The sequence below is a fragment of the Ammospiza nelsoni genome, chromosome 7 (assembly GCF_027579445.1).
Source record: "Ammospiza nelsoni isolate bAmmNel1 chromosome 7, bAmmNel1.pri, whole genome shotgun sequence".
Taxonomy (NCBI): Eukaryota; Metazoa; Chordata; class Aves; order Passeriformes; family Passerellidae; genus Ammospiza; species Ammospiza nelsoni.
The window spans coordinates 39,544,645-39,563,974 of NC_080639.1; the positions used below are offsets into that span (position 1 = coordinate 39,544,645).

At 60.5% G+C, this 19,330-nt stretch overlaps 1 protein-coding gene across 1 annotated transcript; it reads left to right on the top strand.

Moving 5' to 3' along the window:
* The first annotated feature begins 3,157 nt into the window (after positions 1-3,157).
* Positions 3,158-12,459, top strand: GALNT5 (polypeptide N-acetylgalactosaminyltransferase 5). Its single transcript, XM_059476193.1, has 9 exons — positions 3,158-3,471; positions 4,997-5,163; positions 6,248-6,367; positions 7,525-7,660; positions 8,634-8,753; positions 9,130-9,247; positions 9,400-9,720; positions 11,073-11,153; positions 12,221-12,459. The coding sequence occupies exons 1-9, from the start codon at positions 3,275-3,277 to the stop codon at positions 12,410-12,412; spliced, it is 1,452 nt and encodes a 483-aa protein (XP_059332176.1). The 5' UTR covers positions 3,158-3,274; the 3' UTR covers positions 12,413-12,459.
* The last annotated feature ends 6,871 nt before the right edge of the window (positions 12,460-19,330 follow it).

Sequence of the window (19,330 nt, forward strand, 5' to 3'; positions counted from 1 at the left end):
AAATCCTCTGTAATCAGAACTGCCTGCCACGTCTCAAGGAGTTTGCTTGGCAAAGAAAAGCCTTGGAAAAACAACAGAATGGCCATTTCCTTTCTTTTCCACCACACAATGTAACCATAGGCTGGGTTTTGATATTACTAAAGTATGAATATTAATGTCATTTTTTCCACTGATTTCTTTTCAATATTCATATGCGCTGTAGTGGGTTGGAGCCCTTTATTTAACAAAATCTCTTGCTTTAGGATTTGAAATACAGTGCATTGCTATTAAATTTATTAATACCAGAGAACTTTAAGAGAGTTTAAGCTAAGTTTAGTAAAGCTGCAAAATACCAGCTCAGGCTTTTCTCTCACTTCGGTGCCAGTATCCCAAGTTCTTGGAACAGCTTCTCTGGTGGCTCACTCTGTGCCCCCCGCACCCAGCAGCAGCCAAGCCTGGAGAATTGATACCTGAGGGTCAGCCCATGGCTGCAGCATGGCCAGGACAGCCGGGACAGTCAGTAGCGCTGGCACTGCCAGCACAGCCAACACAGCCAGCACAGCCAGAGCAGCCCGGAGAGCCAGCACAGCCAGTGCAGCCTGGCCTGCCCGGACAGCCAGCACACATGGCACAGCTGGCACAGCCAGGACAGCTGGCACAGCCAGTGCAGCCTGGCCTGCCCGGACAGCCAGCGCACATGGCACAGCTGGCACAGCCAGGACAGCTGGCACATCCAGGACAGCGAGCACAGCCAGTGCAGCCTGGCCTGCCCGGACAGCCAGCGCACATGGCACAGCTGGCACAGCCAGGACAGCGAGCACAGCCAGCCCTGCCAGCAAAGCCTGCCACGTCCCAGCCTGGCGGAGCAGGAGCACCAACAGGAGCAGCAGGAGGGTGGTTCCCTGCTGGCTCCTTCCTCGGCGTTGTGCGGCTCAGCCCCCGGAGGCTGCCGTGCTCGCCAGCGTGGCTGCCGTGCCCTGTAACTGAGCGGGGTGTGGAACACACCCACGTCCTCAGCAGCGCCTCAGCCACCGAGCGCCGCGCCAGCTGCCACGTGGAGCGGGGACAGGCACGGCCCCTCTGCCGCCCGCGGGGACCCCCGGACACAGCCCCGGGCAGAGACACCCCCAGCCCGGGCTGTGCCCCCCTCCAGCCCCATCACCGATCCCCGGGCTGTGCCCCCAGCCCCATCACCGATCCCCGGGCTGTGCCCCCAGCCCCATCTCTGATCCCCGGCCTGTCTCCCCCAGCCCCATCACCGATCCCCGGGCTGTGCCCCCAGCCCCATCACCGATCCCCGGGCTGTGCCCCCAGCCCCATCACCGATCCCCGGAATGTGCCCCCAGCCCCATCTCTGATCCCCGGGCTGTGCCCCAGCCCCATCACCGATCCCCGGGCTGTGCCCCCAGCCCCATCTCTGATCCCCGGGCTGTCTCCCCCAGCCCCATCTCTGATCCCCGGCCTGTCTCCCCCAGCCCCATCACCGATCCCCGGGCTGTGCCCCAGCCCCATCACCGATCCCCGGGATGTGCCCCCAGCCCCACCACGCTTCCCCCGGGCTGTCTCCCTCAGGCACAGCCCCGCTCCTCCCGGGATGTCCCGCCGGGTCCGGGCAGTTCCTCTGCTCGGGTTCCAGCGCGGGCGGGTCCCGGCGCGGGGTGGGGCGGGTCAGCCGCGTTCCGGCCCCGTCCCGGCCCCATCCCCGGCCCATCCCCATCCCGGCCCGTCCCGCTCCCGCCCCGCCGGCCCGCGGGCTCCGCGCCCGCCCGGGATGAGCGGGCTGCGGCGGCTGTTCCGCGGCAGCGGGCGGGCCCTGGCCCTCGTGTTCGCCGCCTCGGTGGCCTGGCTGCTGCTCGACATGGCCGCGCTGCGCCTCTCGCTCGGCGAGGCGGGCGGGCGGCTGCTGCGGGAGGCGGCGGGGCGCGGGCCGGGGCCGGGGGTGGGGATGGGGATGGGGATGCAGCCGGGATTGGGGTTGGGGTTGGGGCGGGCGCGGCCCCGGCGCGGCCCCGGGGCGCCGGCGGAGGCAGCGGCGGGGCCGGGAGCAGCCCCCGGGGGCCCGGGGCCATCGCCGCCCTCACCCCAGCCCCCGGGTCCCGGCGGCGGGACGGGCTCGGCGCTGCCCGGAGCCCCCGGCAGCGAGCGGCGCCCCTCCGGCCCCGCGGCACCGAGCGGCACGGCGGCACCGAGCGGCACGGCGGCACCGAGGGACCCGGCAGCACCGAGGGACCCGGCAGCACCGAGGGGTTCGGCGGCACCGAGGGACCCAGCAGCACCGAGGGACCCGGCAGCACCGAGGGGTTCGGCGGCACCGAGGGACCCGGCAGCACCGAGGGACCCGGCAGCACCGAGGGACCCAGCAGCACCGAGGGGTTCGGCGGCACCGAGCGGCGCGGCAGTCCAGGATGCGGGCCCCGCAGCCCAGCCTGGAGCTCAGGACACCAACACGGGACGAGGAGAAACTCCGTCCGAAACTCGCTTCGTCCCCATTAGCAAAGGGAGGATGAACCTCGCCGGCCCCGCAGCCCCGCGCCGCGGGCCCCACGCTGCGGGCAACGCCACGGGGAGACGTGGAAAGCCCAGAGAACCTGCTGAAAAGAGCAGCGACCGTGCCCACGCTGAGAATGCCGCTGCTGGGGCCACTGCCGGGGGTGGCCGGAGCCGGACGCCGGGGACGACACCAGGAGCAGCGCCTGGAACAAATGGCACTGGCCAGGATGGGCAGGAACGGAGGGGAGCAGCTCCTGGAACAAATGGCACTGGCCAGGATGGGCAGGAACAGCAGGGAGCAGCCCCTGCAGCAGCTCCTGGAGCGGCTGGCACTGGCCAGGATGGGCAGGAACGGAGGGGAGCAGCTCCTGGAACAAATGGCACTGGCCAGGATGGGCAGGAACAGCAGGGAGCAGCCCCTGCAGCAGCTCCTGGAGCGGCTGGCACTGGCCAGGATGGGCAGGAACGGAGGGGAGCAGCTCCTGGAACAAATGGCACTGGCCAGGATGGGCAGGAACAGCAGGGAGCAGCCCCTGCAGCAGCTCCTGGAGCGGCTGGCACTGGCCAGGATGGGCAGGAACGGAGGGGAGCAGCTCCTGGAGCAAATGGCACGGACCAGGATAGGCATGAGCAAGGGGGAGCAGTGCCTGCAGCAGCTGGCATTGGCCGGGATGGGCAGGACCGGAGGGAAGCAGCTCCTGGAACAAATGGCACTGTCCAGGATGGGCAGGAACAGCAGGGAGCAGCTCCTGGAGCAGCTGGCGCTGCCCAGGATGGGCAGGAACAAGCAGGGAGCATCCCAGGGATGCACAGAGTCCTGTCCATGGATATAACACTCGCCCCGAGAGACCCCCGAGCTCCCGGCCAGTTTGGACACCCTGTTGCTGTGCCTGATGACAAACAAGAAGAAGCAAAAAGTAGGTGGAAAGAAGGAAACTTCAATGCCTACCTCAGCGACCTGATCCCTGTGGATCGAGCCATTGCCGACACCAGGCCTGCCGGGTAAGATCTGCCCCCCTAGCACAGAGCCCCGGGCTGCACCCTGGGCCTGGCTCCGTGGCTCTGGGCAGGGCTGCTGTGGGCACAGAGAGCCCTCCACCTCAGCCGTGCCACCTGTCAGATGCCTTTTGCCCGTCCAGCTCAGAGCAGCCTGCTGTTAAACACGAAACTGGGTAAAGTTGGCAGGTTGTAACCCACTGAGCCCAGCTGCCCAGAACAGGCTGCTGTCCCGGGGAACTCCTTGGCCAAACAGGGATGTGAGCTGCTGTCACGGGAACACCTGGGCAAACAGGGCTGTGAGCTGCTGCCTCGGGGCACGGGTCTGCCCTGGGCACCCTGGTTCTGGCAGGAGCCTGTGCAGGCTCTGCCCCAGCCCACTGGCACAACCAGGTTGTAAGGGCCAGCTCAGGGCAGGGGCTGGTGGCAGCCAACAGTTAATTTTTGGTGTATTCCAGTCTGTCCCAATTTAAACTCCAGTTCCTGTTGTGGTTCTGCCTGGAGTACTGCACTGGGCACTGAAATCTGGCCAATCCGTGCCTGCCTGTGCTCAGTGCTCGCTGCTTTTGGAGGTGCTGTGCTCATGGGCGCTGTGTCCCTGCAGCTGCTGTGGGGAGAGGCCCTGAGGAGGAGTGTGGTGAGGGAGAGAGCCCTGAGGAGGAGTGTGGGGGGCAGGAGGCTCGTGGGGAGCATCCCGTGCAGAGCCTGGATCAGGAGTCCTGCGGCTGAGAGAGAAAGGGAAGAGAAGGCTCCAGGGAGACCTTAGAGCCCCTTCAGTGCATGAGGGCTCCAAGAGAGATCATAGGTACTTTGGGTAAGGGTCTGGAGTGCCAGGACAAGGAGCAGTGGTTTCCCACCCCCAGGGGCAGGGATGGATGGGATACTGGGAGGGAATTCTGCCCTGGCACAGGGTGCCCTGACAAGCTGTGGCTGCCCCGTCCCTGGAAGTTTGAGGCCAGGCTGGATGGGGTTCTGAGCAGCCTGGTTTAGTGGAAGGCGTCCCTGCCATGGGAGCCCTTGGGAAGAGATGGGCTTTGGGTTCCCTTCCACCCCAAACCATTCCAGGATTCCGTGGTGGAGGACAAAGGGGGCGTGACCCAGTTCTGCTCACCACTGCCCAGCAAGGTGAGGCAGGGCTGGATCCAAAATGGACTTTGTGGGGTTTTCTGCCCACTGACCTCCCTGAGACAGACAGACAGACAGACAGACAAACACATCTCAAGGATTGTGACACAGAGTAATTCTGGGGTGAATTTCACTTAGCCAGAGCACTTGTGATTAACTGCAAAGCCCTGACATGCCTCTGAATTTCCTTCAGTGTCTGAACCAAGTGAGTCCATCCCGTCCCATGGGGCTGCCCGTGCAGGGGGGCCCTGGGGCTGTGTGTGGGGTCCCTCCTCACCCTCTGTTCCCCTCCCAGCCCTGCAGGGCTTTCCCTCCCTGTGTCGCCTTGGGCATTTTCCCTTTCCCCACGCATTTTCCCAGGAACACCAGGCCGGGCGGTGACCTGTGGGCCGCGTTGCCGTTGCAGGTGCTCTGAGCAGCAGGTGCACGATGACCTGCCCAGCACCAGCGTCATCATGTGCTTTGTGGACGAGGTGTGGTCGGCGCTGCTGCGCTCGGTGCACAGCGTGCTCAGCCGCTCGCCCCCGCGCCTCCTCGAGGAGATCATCCTGGTGGACGACTGCAGCTCCAAGGGTAGGGAGCCCGCTGCTGCTGCTGCCTCTGTGGAACTGATATAACCTGGGGGAAAACGCAATTTGTTCTCTGTGATTCAACTCCGAGTAGGAGAGAAATCACATTTTGTCCTTCCGCTGTGTTGAAGTGCGTCCCTGGCCTGCGCTGGGGCTGAGGGTGATCGCAGGGCAAGGGGTGCTGGGGCTGGCTCTGGGGGAGGAAGGAGGAGGCTGCCAGAGGCTCCAGGAGCACCAGGGAGCTGCGTCCTGCCCGGCCCATTCATCTTTGGAGTGTCCTGGCTCAAGGGCTCGTGCAATCAGATGCTCCCAGCCCTGAGTGTGCAGCTCCCAGGCAGGTGCCCGTGCTCCCAGTGCAGGGGGGACACCCCAGAGGGCAGGAGCTGCAGTGGGAGCAGTGCTGAGCCGGGATCTGTGCTGCACAGGGCCCTCCATCACCATCTCAGCTGCTACCCAGCCCCTGCAGTGATTCCCTGCACTCTCTGCTGGCTCAGCCCTCCAAAGTCGAGGAGTGTGCTGGTGTTCACAGGGGTCTGAGGATGAGGGAAGAGACGAGGATCTGACTCCATGTTTCAGAAGGCTTGATTTATTATTTTATGATATATATTACATTTAAACTATACTAAAAGAATAGAAGAAAAAGTTTCATCAGAAGGCTAGCTAAGAATAGAAAAAGAAAGAATGATAACAAAAGCTTGTGTCTTGGACAGAGCCCGAGCCAGCTGACTGTGATTGGCCATTAATTAGAAACAACCACGTGAGACCAATCGCAGATGCACCTGTTGCATCCCACAGCAGCAAATAATCATTGTTCACATTTTGTTCCTGAGGTCTCTCAGCTTCTCAAGAAGAAAAATAGTAAAGAAAAGATTTTTCGTGAAAGATGTCTGTGACAGAGAAGGGGTGCCATTTGCCTGCTGCTGGTTCTCCAGGAGAGCGCTGTCTCAGATGGCTCAGGGCTCTCACCACGGGCACAGGAGCCATGCCCAGGTGTTCACAGCCCAGAGCTGAGCCCCTGGCATGCCCGGGAAGCTCTGCTTGCAGCTGTTCCCCGTGTCAGAGGGCTCAGGGTCGTGTCCCCTGTGCAGAGTACCTGAAGGAGCAGCTGGACGCGTACATGTCGCGCTTCCCCAAGGTGAAGGTGCTGCACCTCCGCGAGAGGCACGGCCTGATCCGGGCCAGGCTGGCCGGAGCTGAGATCGCCACAGGTAGGGCAGGAGCCGGGGGCGGGCCAGGCCTGGGGACACGAGCCAGGCTGTGCTGGGACGGGCACTTCTGACTGCAGCCCTGGGACCTGCAGGATTTGCATGGGAGCAACGCGGGGCGGGATGGCGGCAGTGTGTGTATGGGGGGATCCGGGGTGGATGGGGCAGCTCCAGGGCTGCCAGAGCTCCCAGCCAGGGGTGGGGGGCTCTGCTCCTCCTCCAGCCCCCCCAAAGGCAGCCCCATGCCCAACAATGCCAGGGAAAAGACTTTAATTCAGACAAGAGTCTTATATTCCTAGTTTACGGCTTAATGCTTAGCGTGGGGGCTCGGAGAAATCACCAGAGCTCTTCTCTGCCATAACAAGGCTTTGCGAGATGCTGAGGGGAAACTGGGATTAGAGGGAAAACAAGAAAACCCAATTGGAGCGATCAAACCCAAAAAAATTTCTGGGCTAACACGCTTTAGGGGACCCCAGAGGTGCTGGGCCCCCCCTCCAGTATGGCCTTTGTCCCTCCCAGTGCACCAGGGGTGTCCTTTTGCCACCATCTCCAGCCCCAGCTCCACCACCTGTCCTGCCAGGCTGTGTCAGCACTAAAATGGCCATTTCTGTCAGGAGCTGCCCTGCCAAGCAGGGAAAAATGCTCTTGGCTGTGGCTGGGCAGGTCTGGGGAGCCAGGGAGTGTGACGGTGTTCACAGGGGTCTGAGGATGAGGGAAGAGAGGAGGATCTGACTCCATGTTTCAGAGAGCTTGATTTATTATTTTATTATATATATTGTATTAAAACTATACTAAAAGAATAGAAGAAAGGATTTCATCAGAAGGCTGGCTTAGAATAGAAAAGGAATGATAACAAAGGTTTGTGTCTGGGACAGAGAGTCCGAGCCAGCTGGCTGTGATTGGCCATTAATTGGAAACAACCCCATGAGACCAATCCCAGATGCACCTGTTGCATCCCACAGCAGCAGATAACCATTGCTTGCATTTTGTTCCTGAGGCCTCCCAGCTTCTCAGGGGGAAAACCCTAAGGAAAGGGTTTCTCAGAAAACACGTGGCTACAGAGCAGGGCCGTGGCAAGCAGCAGCACCCCGAGCCCGCAGGGGCTGCGCAGCAGGGCAGGGCTGGGGTGCCAGGGCTGAGCCTGCCCTGCTGTGCCCCAGGCGCTGTGCTCACCTTCCTGGACTCGCACGTGGAGTGCAACGTGGGCTGGCTGGAGCCGCTGCTGGAGCGCGTCCGCCTGCGCCGCACCAAGGTGGCCTGCCCCGTCATCGAGGTCATCAGCGACAGGGACATGAGGTGGGACAGCCCTCCCTGCAGGGATCCCGTCCAGGCACAGCCTGGCACCCACAGCACCCATTGCAGGCCGGGCATCTGCGGCTCCAGAGGCCTCACAGCCCGCAGAGCCTTCCGCGGGGCACACGCAGCGTTGCTGTGGCATTGACATCCTGGGATGCTCTGCGGTTTTTTGCAGCCCCGAGACGCGTGAAAAGTCTGTTTCGGCCTGCACGTTCAAAGAATGAATTAGAGTTTCTCAGTTTCTTTTTTTTTTTCTCAGAGTTGTTTATTATATCTTATCTAAAAAAATTGTTCTCGTGCCCAGCCCAGCTCTGCTCAGCAGCACAGACAGAGGCACTCTGCCTGCCCCAGGGTGGTTTTATCTTTTTATACTAAAAACTACCTGTGCAATATTTACAATTACTGCCCAATGCCCATCACCTGTGTGAGACAGCGAGCTTCTACTCCGAACCAATCCCAAAGTGCCACCATCACAGCAGGAGATGGAGGTAGAGAAGACTAGGAAGAAAGGCTGGACATGCCCAAGTCGCTCCATCTTGTCCCCAAAACCCCCATTCTAAAAAAACCCAAAAGCTACTTTTTCACCTAGTGATAATTTTATTATTACACTACTTAAACTGTTGTGGCTTTCAGGCCTTCATACAAAGCTGGTAATTTGCTCCACGGGTCATAACCAAGCCCACAGGTGTTCTGGGCTGTGTGCCAGGGTCTCTGAGCCCCCTGGCAGGGGTCCCAGCAGCTCTGGACATTCAGATGTACTGAATTCTCACAAACATTAGCTGGGGATGTGGCCACTGTTTATCACACACCTTTCTCCTTTCTCACAACTTTAAGTACATGAAGAGGATTCCTGATGAATTTTGTTAAAATCCTGGTTTAATTACCCACAGATATTCATCTTCTCCCATTAGGGGTGACCTTTCAATCAGGAGTGTGACTCAGAATTAGTCAGCCCGATCTTTCCTCTCTTTAGTTACATGACCGTGGACAACTACCAGCGGGGGATTTTTACTTGGCCAATGAATTTCGGATGGAGGCAGATTCCACAGGAGGTCATTGAGAAAAATAAGATCAAGGAAACTGATATAATAAGGTAAATAAAAGAGATGCGAGAGCTGTGCAAACCAGCCTGTTCCTTTGGTAATAATTTAGCAGTAGAGGCTCCTTTGAGGCCAAATGATGTTATTTTGTGGCCAGGTATTGTTCCTGTGCTTTCCAGGACAGGTGAGGCAGAGGCAATCCCCCCATCAGGCATGGGCAGAGCCCAGGAAGCCTTTCTCCCCACACGTGGCACTGCTGGTGTGCCAGCCAGGAGAACATTTCACTGCCTTTCTTGGCAGTGCCTTTCTTTCCTCACTGCCTTTCTGTCACTGCTTCTCCTGCCCTTCCCTGCCCCATCACAGCTTTCAGGCCAGGTAAAGCCACCCAAACACCCTTTCTGTCACACCGTGTGGCCTCTGTGTCCCCAGGTGCCCCGTGATGGCAGGTGGCCTGTTCTCCATCGACAAGAAGTATTTCTCTGAGCTGGGAATGTACGACCCAGGACTGGATGTCTGGGGAGGGGAAAACATGGAGATTTCATTCAAGGTGGGTGACTGTCACACAGCTGCACCCCTGCCAGCCTGGGTGGGTGATGCAGGGGCTCCCCAGGGACTGCTCCATCTCCCTGGGCACCTGAGCTGCCTCTCTGAGGCAGTGCCCCCCTCAGCTGGTGTCTGTCAGTGGTCTCTGTCCCGCAGGTGTGGATGTGCGGAGGGGAGATCGAGATAGTGCCGTGCTCCAGGGTCGGGCACATTTTCAGGAATGACAATCCCTACTCCTTCCCCAAAGACCGGGTGAGGACGGTGGAGAGGAACCTGGCGCGGGTGGCCGAGGTGTGGCTGGACGAGTACAAGGAGCTGTTCTACGGCCATGCCTACCACCTGCTGCACAGCGTGGACGTGGGCGACCTGAGCCAGCAGATCCAGCTGCGGCAGAGGCTGCGCTGCAAAACCTTCCGCTGGTACCTGCACAACGTGTACCCCGACCTGGAGGCTCCCCTGGTCAAGGCCAGTGGGCAGGTAGGTAACCCCCAGGGGCTGGCCGTGCCCTGGGCAGTGCCCACCTGCCTTTGGCACCTTTTGGGGTGTTTGATACAGCACAGAGGCCTGCATTCCTGAGTATTTTTATAGAGAAACAGGTCACAAACAGAAGGGATAACGTCCCTCTAGAGGGCTGGTTGGGTGTTTGGATGGGCGAGGGGGAGCACAGCCGGCCTCACCCCCGGCCCCCACTCGGGGGCTGCAGTGCGGTGCGGGGTCTGGAGGGTCGGGGTCTGGAGGGTGGAGGTCTGTAGGAGCAGGGCCTGTAGGAGCAGGGTCTGTAGGGTCAGGGTCTGTAGTGTCAGGGTGTCTGTAGGAGCAGGGTCTGTAGTGTCAGGGTCTGTAGGAGCAGGGTCTGTAGGAGCAGGGTCTGTAGGAACAGGGTCTGTAGGAGCAGGGTCTGTAGGAGCAGGGTCTGTAGTGTCAGGGTGTCTGTAGGAACAGGGTCTGTAGGAACAGGGTCTGTAGGAGCAGGGTCTATAGGGTCAGGGTCTGTAGTGTCAGGGTGTCTGTAGGAACAGGGTCTGTAGGAACAGGGTCTGTAGGAGCAGGGTCTATAGGGTCAGGGTCTGTAGTGTCAGGGTCTGTAGTGTCAGGGTCTATAGGAGCAGGGTCTGTAGTGTCAGGGTCTGTAGTGTCAGGGTCTATAGGAGCAGGGTCTGTAGTGTCAGGGTCTGTGGTGTCAGGGTCTATAGGAGCAGGGTCTATAAGAACGGGGTCTGTAGATGCAGGCTCTATAGGAGCACGGTCTGTAGTGTCAGGGTCTATAGGGTCAGGGTCTGTAGGAGCAGTTTCTATAGGAGCAGGGTCTATAAGAAAGGGGTCTGTAGATGCAGGCTCTATAGGAGCACGGTCTGTAGCACGGCTCCGCCGCCAGCAGAGCGCAGCAGCCGCTCGCGTTGCCGGCGCTGCGGGCCCGAGAAGGGACCGGCCCCGCTCCGGGCTCGGACCCTGCCGAGGGCAGGGGGCAGAGAGCGCTTTAAAGCCCTTGTGGGTTCAGTGCTGCTCGCACAAGCCTCTCGCTCGGCGCCCGGTGAGAGACACCCGGTCAGGCTCCCCTCCTCCTCCACCGCAGAATGCCAGAATGGTCTGGGTGGAAAGGGACCTTGAAGCTCAGTTTAATCCATCCCTGCCGTGGGCTGGGACACCTTTCACTCGACCGCGGTGCTCCAAATCCCGTCCAGCCTGCCGGGAACACTCTGTTCTGCCTCCTTCGGTGTGTGGACAGTGTTAATCTGAGAGCCCAGCAGGTTCCGTTTCAGTGCAGTGCAACATCCTCTCCCCCATCCTGGGAATTTCTGTCTAAATCTGCCTTTTGTTCCCGTTTCCAGCTCGTTAACGCGGCCCTGGCGGGGTGCATCGCTGTGCAAGGCACCAGCCTGGCTTTTGAGGAGTGTGATGCTAACAGCACGGTAAGGACAGCCTGCAGGGGCCCCGGGTGTGCCACCCTGCCTGCGGCACCGGGCACTCTGGGTGTGCCACCCTGCCTGCAGGGGCCCCGGGTGTGCTACCCTGCCTGTGGCACCGGGCACTCTGGGTGTGCCACCCTGCCTGTGGCACCGGGCACCGCGGGTGTGCCACCCTGCCTGCAGGGGCCCCGGGTGTGCCACCCTGCCTGCGGCACCGGGCACTCTGGGTGTGCCACCCTGCCTGCGGCACCCTGCCTGTGGCACCGGGCACTCTGGGTGTGCCACCCTGCCTGTGGCACCGGGCACCGCGGGTGTGCCACCCTGCCTGCAGGGGCCCCGGGTGTGCCACCCTGCCTGTGGCACCGGGCACTCTGGGTGTGCCACCCTGCCTGTGGCACCGGGCACCGCGGGTGTGCCACCCTGCCTGCAGGGGCCCCGGGTGTGCCACCCTGCCTGCGGCACCGGGCACTCTGGGTGTGCCACCCTGCCTGCAGGGGCACCCCGGGTGTGCCACCCTGCCTGTGGCACTGGGCACTCTGGGTGTGCCACCCTGCCTGTGGCACCGGGCACTCTGGGTGTGCCACCCTGCCTGCGGCACCGGGCACCATGAGCCTCCCCGGTGACCTGTCCCCTCCTGGGGGCTGACACAGCCCCTGCCCCATGGCCAGGCCATGCCTGGGAGCAGCAAGGGGTAGGAGCAGCCTGTAGCCAAGCAACAGCGCCAGAAACAGCGAATTGAGCTGGCTGGGAAAGCTGGATAAAGCTGTGAGTTTGCACATGAAAACTGAGACAGATTTAAACAGCAGCCTGTGATCTGTGTGCAGCTGCTGGCCGTCCATCCAGCTGTGCCTCACAGCCCTTCCAGTGCTCTGAGAGGGCCAGGGAAGGACCCAGAGTGCCAGGGCACAGGCAGTGGCTCCCACTGCCAGGGGCAGGGATGGGTGGGATATCTGGAATTGGGAATTCCTGGCTGGGAGGGTGGGCAGCCTGGCACAGGTGCCCAGAGCGCGGTGCCCAGCCCTGCCGTGGAGCCTGACGGGGCCGTGTCTCCTCCTGCTCTCTGCCCACAGAACCAGAAGTTCAACTACACCTGGCTGAGGCTGATCCAGCACGGGGAGCTGTGCCTGGCACCCGCGGGCGTGCTGGGAGCCGTGGGGCTGCGCCCGTGCCAGGGCAGGAACCGCAGCCTGGCCTGGCTCCACAGGGCCCTGGCCAGCGTGCAGCCCGGGCTGGTGAGTGATGCTGCAGTGATGCTGCAGTGATGCTGCAGGGATGCTGCAGGGATGGCAGGAGGGGTCAGGGTGCCCCTGTGCAGCCCGGGCTGGTGAGTGATGCTGCAGTGATGCTGCAGGGATGCTGCAGGGATGGCAGGAGGGGTCAGGGTGCCCCTGTGCAGCCCGGGCTGGTGAGTGATGCTGCAGTGATGCTGCAGTGATGCTGCAGTGATGCAGGAGGGGTCAGGGTGCCCCTGTGCAGCCCGGGCTGGTGAGTGATGCTGCAGTGATGCTGCAGTGATGCTGCAGTGATGCAGGAGGGGTCAGGGTGCACTGGATGGACACAACCCATGGCACAGGGGCACCCAGCCTCTGCTGCCCGCTTTGCCAAGGCCCCCTGTCCCCTAGAGACCTGCTGGTGCCCATCCCTCATGCCGCTCTGCCAGGGGTTGTGCCCATCCTGTGCCCAGCATCCCCACACAGCTGCCAGGCTGGGGGCACTGGGGACCTGCAAGCACTGCCACAGGAGCAGCAGCAAAACAGCCAAAACAGCCAAAACAGCCTGGTTTTACACAGAAACACAGCCAAAGCAGCCTGGTTTTACACAGAAACCATCAATAGCACTTAAAGGGAGATGAGTCAGCATCGATTGGCTCTCAGCTCACAGGGGTGTTTAAAGACAGCACTTACGGAAAGGAGGAGAATGGATACTCACACTAATTGCCTGAGCTGCACAAAGAGTCATGGCTCTGCCCCTGTCAGCCTGGTGCAAGCAGTTGTCCAAAATGCTCTGAAATGGCATAGTCTATTGTTGGGAAAAAACACTCTTCACTTCAGAAAGAACAAATGCAGCATTCAATACACAGACAATTTCCTATTGCCCTTTGGGTTTTTCAGCCTAAAGCGCTGAATGCCAGAATGCCACAGGCTCACGTTGGGTGTTTAGGGAAAAATACAGGAAAATTTTTACCCACTTACTGAAAATTGTGAAATTGCCACTTCACTTTGTGAAAAGTACGCAGAAATGCCCAGGGAGCTGTTGCAGGGCGCGGGCAGGTCTTGCCTCCTGTCTCAGCCTGGATTCTCAGCTGAGGCTGAGATGGAGTTGGTGCTGCTCTTTTACTGGTGCCAGCAACAGGAGAATGAGGAGAGCCCAGCGGCTGAAGGAGCTGCAGTGCTTTGCCCTCTGCTGACCCAGGCGTTGTGCTGTGCAGGGATGTGCAGTATTTCCTGCCTGCACAGAGGTGCAGCCCCTGCCCAGGCCCTGCACAGGGCACAGCAGGGGTGTCTCACCCGGCGTCCCCGAGCTGCCCTGAGCAGCGCTGCAGCGCCAGCAGGGGCACAGCAATGTCCCTGTGCTGTGGCATCCCCGGGCTGCCCACGGGGCTCACAGAGGTTAACGCGGGCAGGTGGGAAAAGCGGGAGGATGGAGGGGACCCAGACTCTGTTCTTGCCCTGCCCCAGCCCTCGGTGTGGGGCTGAGTCACCCCCGACATCCCTGTCAGTGCAGGGACCGTGCCAGGCTGAGAACGGGCTCATGAGCCCCAGGTAAGCACAGAAATCAGTGTCCTGCTGCACGTTCCCCGTGGGGCAGGTCCCACCCGAGGCACTCCCTGCCCGTGGCAGCTGCTGCACAGACAGTGAGGGAGCTCGGCTCGCTGTTCCCAGCCGGGGAAAGGGCAGGGCAGGTCTGCTGTGGCTGCACAGCTGTGGCTGCACAGGTGTGCTGTGACTGCACAGCTGTGACTGCACAGGTGTGCCTGCACAGGTGTGGTGTGGCTACACAGGTGTGACTGCACAGGTGTGCTGTGACTGCACAGGTGTGCTGTGACTGCACAGCTGTGACTGCACAGGTGTGCTGTGACTGCACAGGTGTGACTGCACAGGTGTGACTGCACAGGTGTGCTGTGACTGCACAGGTGTGACTGCACAGGTGTGCTGTGACTGCACAGGTATGCTGTGACTGCACAGGTGTGCTGTGACTGCACAGGTGTGCCTGCACAGGTGTGGTGTGGCTACACAGGTGTGACTGCACAGGTGTGCTGTGACTGTACAGATGTGCTGTGACTGCACAGGTGTGCCTGCATAGGTGTGGTGTGGCTGCACAGGTGTGACTGCACAGGTGTGACTGCACAGGTGTGCTGTGACTGCACAGGTGTGACTGCACAGGTGTGCTGTGACTGCACAGCTGTGACTGCACAGGTGTGACTGCACAGGTATGCTGTGACTGCACAGGTGTGCTGTGACTGCACAGGTGTGCTGTGACCCCGGCTCAGCAGCAGCTGCAGGCTTGGATCCCAAGCCACAGTCCCTGTAAGTCAGCAGAGATATCTCAGGTGTTAGGGATGAGCCAGAAAAGGGCGCACTGTGAGGAGCTGGCCTTTCTCAGAGGGAAACCAGAGCTGCTGCTGCTGTGGGAGCCCTGAAGCCTGAGCACTCCCGAGCCCCCCACGCAGCCCCCTGAGCCCCCTGAGGCCCTGTCTGTCCCGCAGAGCGCCCGCCTGGTCTCGCAGCCCCAGCACACCCCCTGAGCCCCCCATGCAGCCCCCTGAGCCCCCTGAGGCCCTGTCTGTCCCGCAGAGCGCCCACCTGGTCTCGCAGCCCCAGCACACCCCCTGAGCCCCCCATGCAGCCCCCTGAGGCCCTGTCTGTCCCGCAGAGCGCCCGCCTGGTCTCGCAGCCCCAGCACACCCCCTGAGCCCCCCATGCAGCCCCCTGAGCCCCTGTCTGTCCCGCAGAGCGCCCACCTGGTCTCGCAGCACCCGCGGCTCCCGCGGCACCCGGCGTGCCTGGAGGTGGACGCCGCGTTCAGGGCCCTGCGTGTGCGGGGCTGTGACGCCGGGAGCCCACGGCAGCAGTGGCGCTTCAGCGCGTACCACGCGGACTGAGGGCAGCCCTGGCGTCACTGCAGCTCATCGCTGCGCCTGGCACGGGGAAGGGCATCCCCAGGGGCAACTGGGACCTGTGATGTGGCACCTGCACGTGGAGGGGCCCCAGCACCCGGAGCAGCACCTCTGAACACAGCAGCGTCATTTCCCTCTCTGCAGGAGACTCTGGGGAAAACTCCTTTTCTGTGTTATTAAATGGAAATATTTTTGGAAAAAAAAAGTCCCCGCTCTTTCTCCTGTCCAGCCCAGCTCTGCTCAGCAGCACAGACAGAGGCACTCTGCCTGCCCCAGGGTGGTGTTATCTTTTTATACTAAAAACTACGTGTGCAATATTTACAATTACTGCCCAATGTGACAGTATTCACAGGGGTGTTAGGATGAGGGAAGAGATGAGGATCTGACTCCGTGTTTCAGAAGGTTTGATTTATTATTTTATGATATTTATTACATTAAAACTATACTAAAAGAATAGAAGAAAGGATTTCATCAGAAGGCTGGCTAAGGATAGAATAGGAAGGAATGAATAACAAAGGTTTGTGTCTCAGCTCTCTGTCCGAGCCAGCTGGCTGTGATTGGCCATTAATTAGAAACAACCCCATGAGCCCAATCCCAGATGCACCTGTTGCATTCCACAGCAGCAGATAACCATTGCTTGCATTTTGTTCCTGAGGCCTCCCAGCTCCTCCGGAGGAAAAATCCTAAGGAAAGGATTTTTCATAAAAGATGTCTGTGACATCCCAATGCCTATCACCTATGTTAGACACTGAGCTTCTACTCTAAACCAATCCAAAAGTGCCACCATCACCCAGAAGATGGAGGCCAAGAAGAAGAAGGAAAAAGGACAAGGCACGCCCAAATTCCTCCTTCTTGGGACCCCAAGCCCCCATTTTAAAAACCCAAAAAAATCTATTTTTTTTCACCCCGTGACAAGCTAACTATTATTCTACTTAAACTTTTTTGATTTGTAATTCTTCATATAAAGGTTGATAATTGTTTTTTCCAAGGGCTAAATCAAGGTCTCTGAGCCCCCAGGCAGGGGCTGGAGCCCTCCGGGGCAGCCAGAGGGATTCCCCGGGTTCTGACAAGGCAGGGTTGCCCCCGCTGGCAGTCCCTGCAGCGGGACGCTGCTGCTGTGCAGTGCAGTGCAGTGGGCTGCAGCGGAGGCAGCGCTCTCCTCCTGCCCCACGCCCCTGCTGGGCTGGGGGCTGCTCCAGCCCGAGCCTTTGGGTGCATGGGATGAGCACGCACGGGGTGCTCAGGGTGGGCACAGCCCTGCCCCACAGCCCTGCCCCACAGCCCTGCCCCACAGCCCTGCCTCCGCTCTGGGCCCAGCACAGCTCTGCCTCTGCCGTGTGCATCGCTGCTGACAGCATCTGACAGGCGCGGTCTGCCAAGGTATTGACTGGCCCCACAGATTTCCCCAGTTGACTCCTATTCCAGCTGTCTTCCTGATTTTCTCTGCCTCCTTCAGCGCGGCTAGCCCGCAGTCACCATCAGAAAAATGACACGGGCGTTGTTCGGGCAGTCAGCTCGCATCAGGAGCAGGGATTTCATGGGGTTCTGCTTGCTGACATTCAGTCAGCTGTCACAGGGCGGGCAGCAGGCACTCATATGTCACGGTCACATCCCATCGGCAGCGCTGTCACTCGCGGCCGCTGCCCCTCCTGGGGACAATCGCTGGAAATGCTGGATCTGTGCTCGGGGGCTGCAGCCTGCCGGGGCTGCCACTGAGCTGGGCCCTGCTCCGTGCTGGGGCCGCTCCCAGGGCACCAGTCAGCCCAGTCTTCCAGAAACGAGAGCATCGCTCCAGAAACGAGAGCATCGCTCCCGCAGGCACAGCCGTGCCACCACCCCTACACACCCCGGGCTGGGCTCCAGGAGCGGCAGAGCTGGGGAGCACCAGCGTGGGGACACCTGCGTGGGGTGGGAATACCCGTGTGTGTGGTGGGGACAGGAGGCCCTGCCGTCCCCGGTGCTGAATTGTTAAATAGAAAAGGAGTAAATGATAGCAAAGGGAGCTGCTCCCTCTGAGCGCAGAGTGTTCGATCTGCCCAGCCCGGGCCCTCTCGAGGGGCTCCCCCCGAGTTAGTGCCAGGCTGAGCCGTAAAGCAGGGCCCCAGGAGGAGCCCCCAAAGCACCAATTCCCTGCATTCCGGCCTGCTGGCTCCTCTCTCCGTGCAGGGAAGGGCAATAGCTGAGCTGGTTCTTGCAGCCACAGCCGCTGCAGGTGTCACGACAATTGTCACTTGTCACCTGTCGCCTGTCACCGACACACCCCTTACTCACCTGCCGTCAGCCCGGTCCAGCTCAGCAGAAATGGAGAGAAAGGATTTTGGGGCTGTGGCTGCCATGGCCTGACCAGCACCTGCCTCCAGGTGCCTCTGCTGCAAGGGACAGTGCCCAGATCCCTGCGTGTGCCCTCAGGGCAGTGCAGGCAGCTCCTCACCTGCCCGGCTCCTCCCCTGTCCCACCCTGTGCCAGAGCTCCAGCTCCTCACCTGCCCGGCTCCTTACCTGTCCCACCCTGTGCCAGAGCTCCAGCTCCTCACCTGCCCGGCTCCTCACCTGTCCCACCCTGTGCCAGAGCTCCAGCTCCTCACCTGCCCGGCTCCTTACCTGTCCCACCCTGTGCCAGAGCTCCGGCTCCTCACCTGCCCGGCTCCTCCCCTGTCCCACCCTGTGCCAGAGCTCCGGCTCCTCACCTGCCCGGCTCCTCCCCTGTCCCACCCTGTGCCAGAGCTCCGGCTCCTCCCCTGTCCCACCCTGTGCCAGAGCTCCGGCTCCTCACCTGCCCGGCTCCTCACCTGTCCCACCCTGTGCCAGAGCTCCAGCTCCTCACCTGCCCGGCTCCTCACCTGTCCCACCCTGTGCCCCCGGGCATGCCAGAGCTCCAGCCCCTCATCCCTGCCCATCCCCTGCCTGTTAACCCCTGGCTGCTCACACCACACCCTCCCGGGGCCGGGCCAGGTGAGCAGGGCTCTCCGGCCCCCGAGCATCGCAGCGCTTTCAGTTTTTCACTTTTTCCACCCAGGAGAGCAGGAGAGGGCGCTGCGCTTCTCGGTGAGCGAGCGCTGCTCTGCACGGACGGCAAAAGCCAGCCAAGGTTCTCAAAGCCTTGGGCAGCCTTTCCCCCGAAAGTGCTGGGAATGGTCACAGACACCCATAGAATCGGAGTGGTTTTGGGTTAGAAGGGACCCAGAGCCCATCCCGGTGCACTCCCTGTCGTGGCAGGGACCCCTCCCCTGTCCCGGGCTGTGCCAGCCCTGTGGTGGCCCTGGCTGGAGCAGCACAGCCACGTCCCCAAGGGGCTGTGCCACCCCAGGGCAGCTGGCAGAGGGAACAGACCCCACAGCCACGTCCCCAAGGGGCCGTGCCACCCCAGGGCAGCTGGCAGAGGGAACAGACCCCAGAGCCGTGTCCCCAAGGGGCTGTGCCACCTCAGGGCAGCTGGCAGCAGGAACAGACCCCCAGTATAGGTTGGTACAAGCACAGCTCAGAACTTGCCCGGGCCAGGGAGCAAACAAACAAGTGTGAATGGCACAATGAGGGCTATGTCTGCCGGCACAATGCAGAATTGCGCCGTATTATTTTCACGTCGCCAATAAATAATTGCCTTTATGTAGAACAAGAAAAGCCAAAGCAATATTCAGTGCTGCTGGAGATGTAAAACTAATCCTTTAAAATGCACTTATGGCTGCAGGAGGCCCTGGATAACTCCTTCCTTGCCTCCTCTCCCTTGCCAGCAGTCCTCAGCTTTCCCAGATGTTTTCTGGGATGACAAGTGCAAAGCTGAGTCCCAACTCCAGACAAATCTAGAGTAAAACAGTTCTAAAATATTGGCACCACTGCATGGTGCTTACACAAAGGTCTTTCAAAATGGAGAAGGGTAATGTCCAGGTGAGACAAAACTAATGGATTAAAACTCGCCTGGTTTTGACAAAATAATCTTTAAGATTTTGCACCTAAACTTGGGATGAAAATGAGGACACCTGAGAGAGTCTGACTGGTAGCACTGGGTTACAGTAACGCGGTACAAAGGCAGAGGGAGAAAGGAGGATACCCTGAACATCCAGTGGGTG

Bases quoted from the DNA above. Each gene is read 5' to 3' on its own strand.
- GALNT5 (XM_059476193.1), top strand. From the start codon at position 3,275: ATGCACAGAGTCCTGTCCATGGATATAACACTCGCCCCGAGAGACCCC. The intron at 3,472-4,996 runs GTAAGATCTGCC...TTGCCGTTGCAG, and splicing joins GCCGACACCAGGCCTGCCGG to GTGCTCTGAGCAGCAGGTGC. The intron at 8,754-9,129 runs GTAAATAAAAGA...CTGTGTCCCCAG, and splicing joins AAGGAAACTGATATAATAAG to GTGCCCCGTGATGGCAGGTG.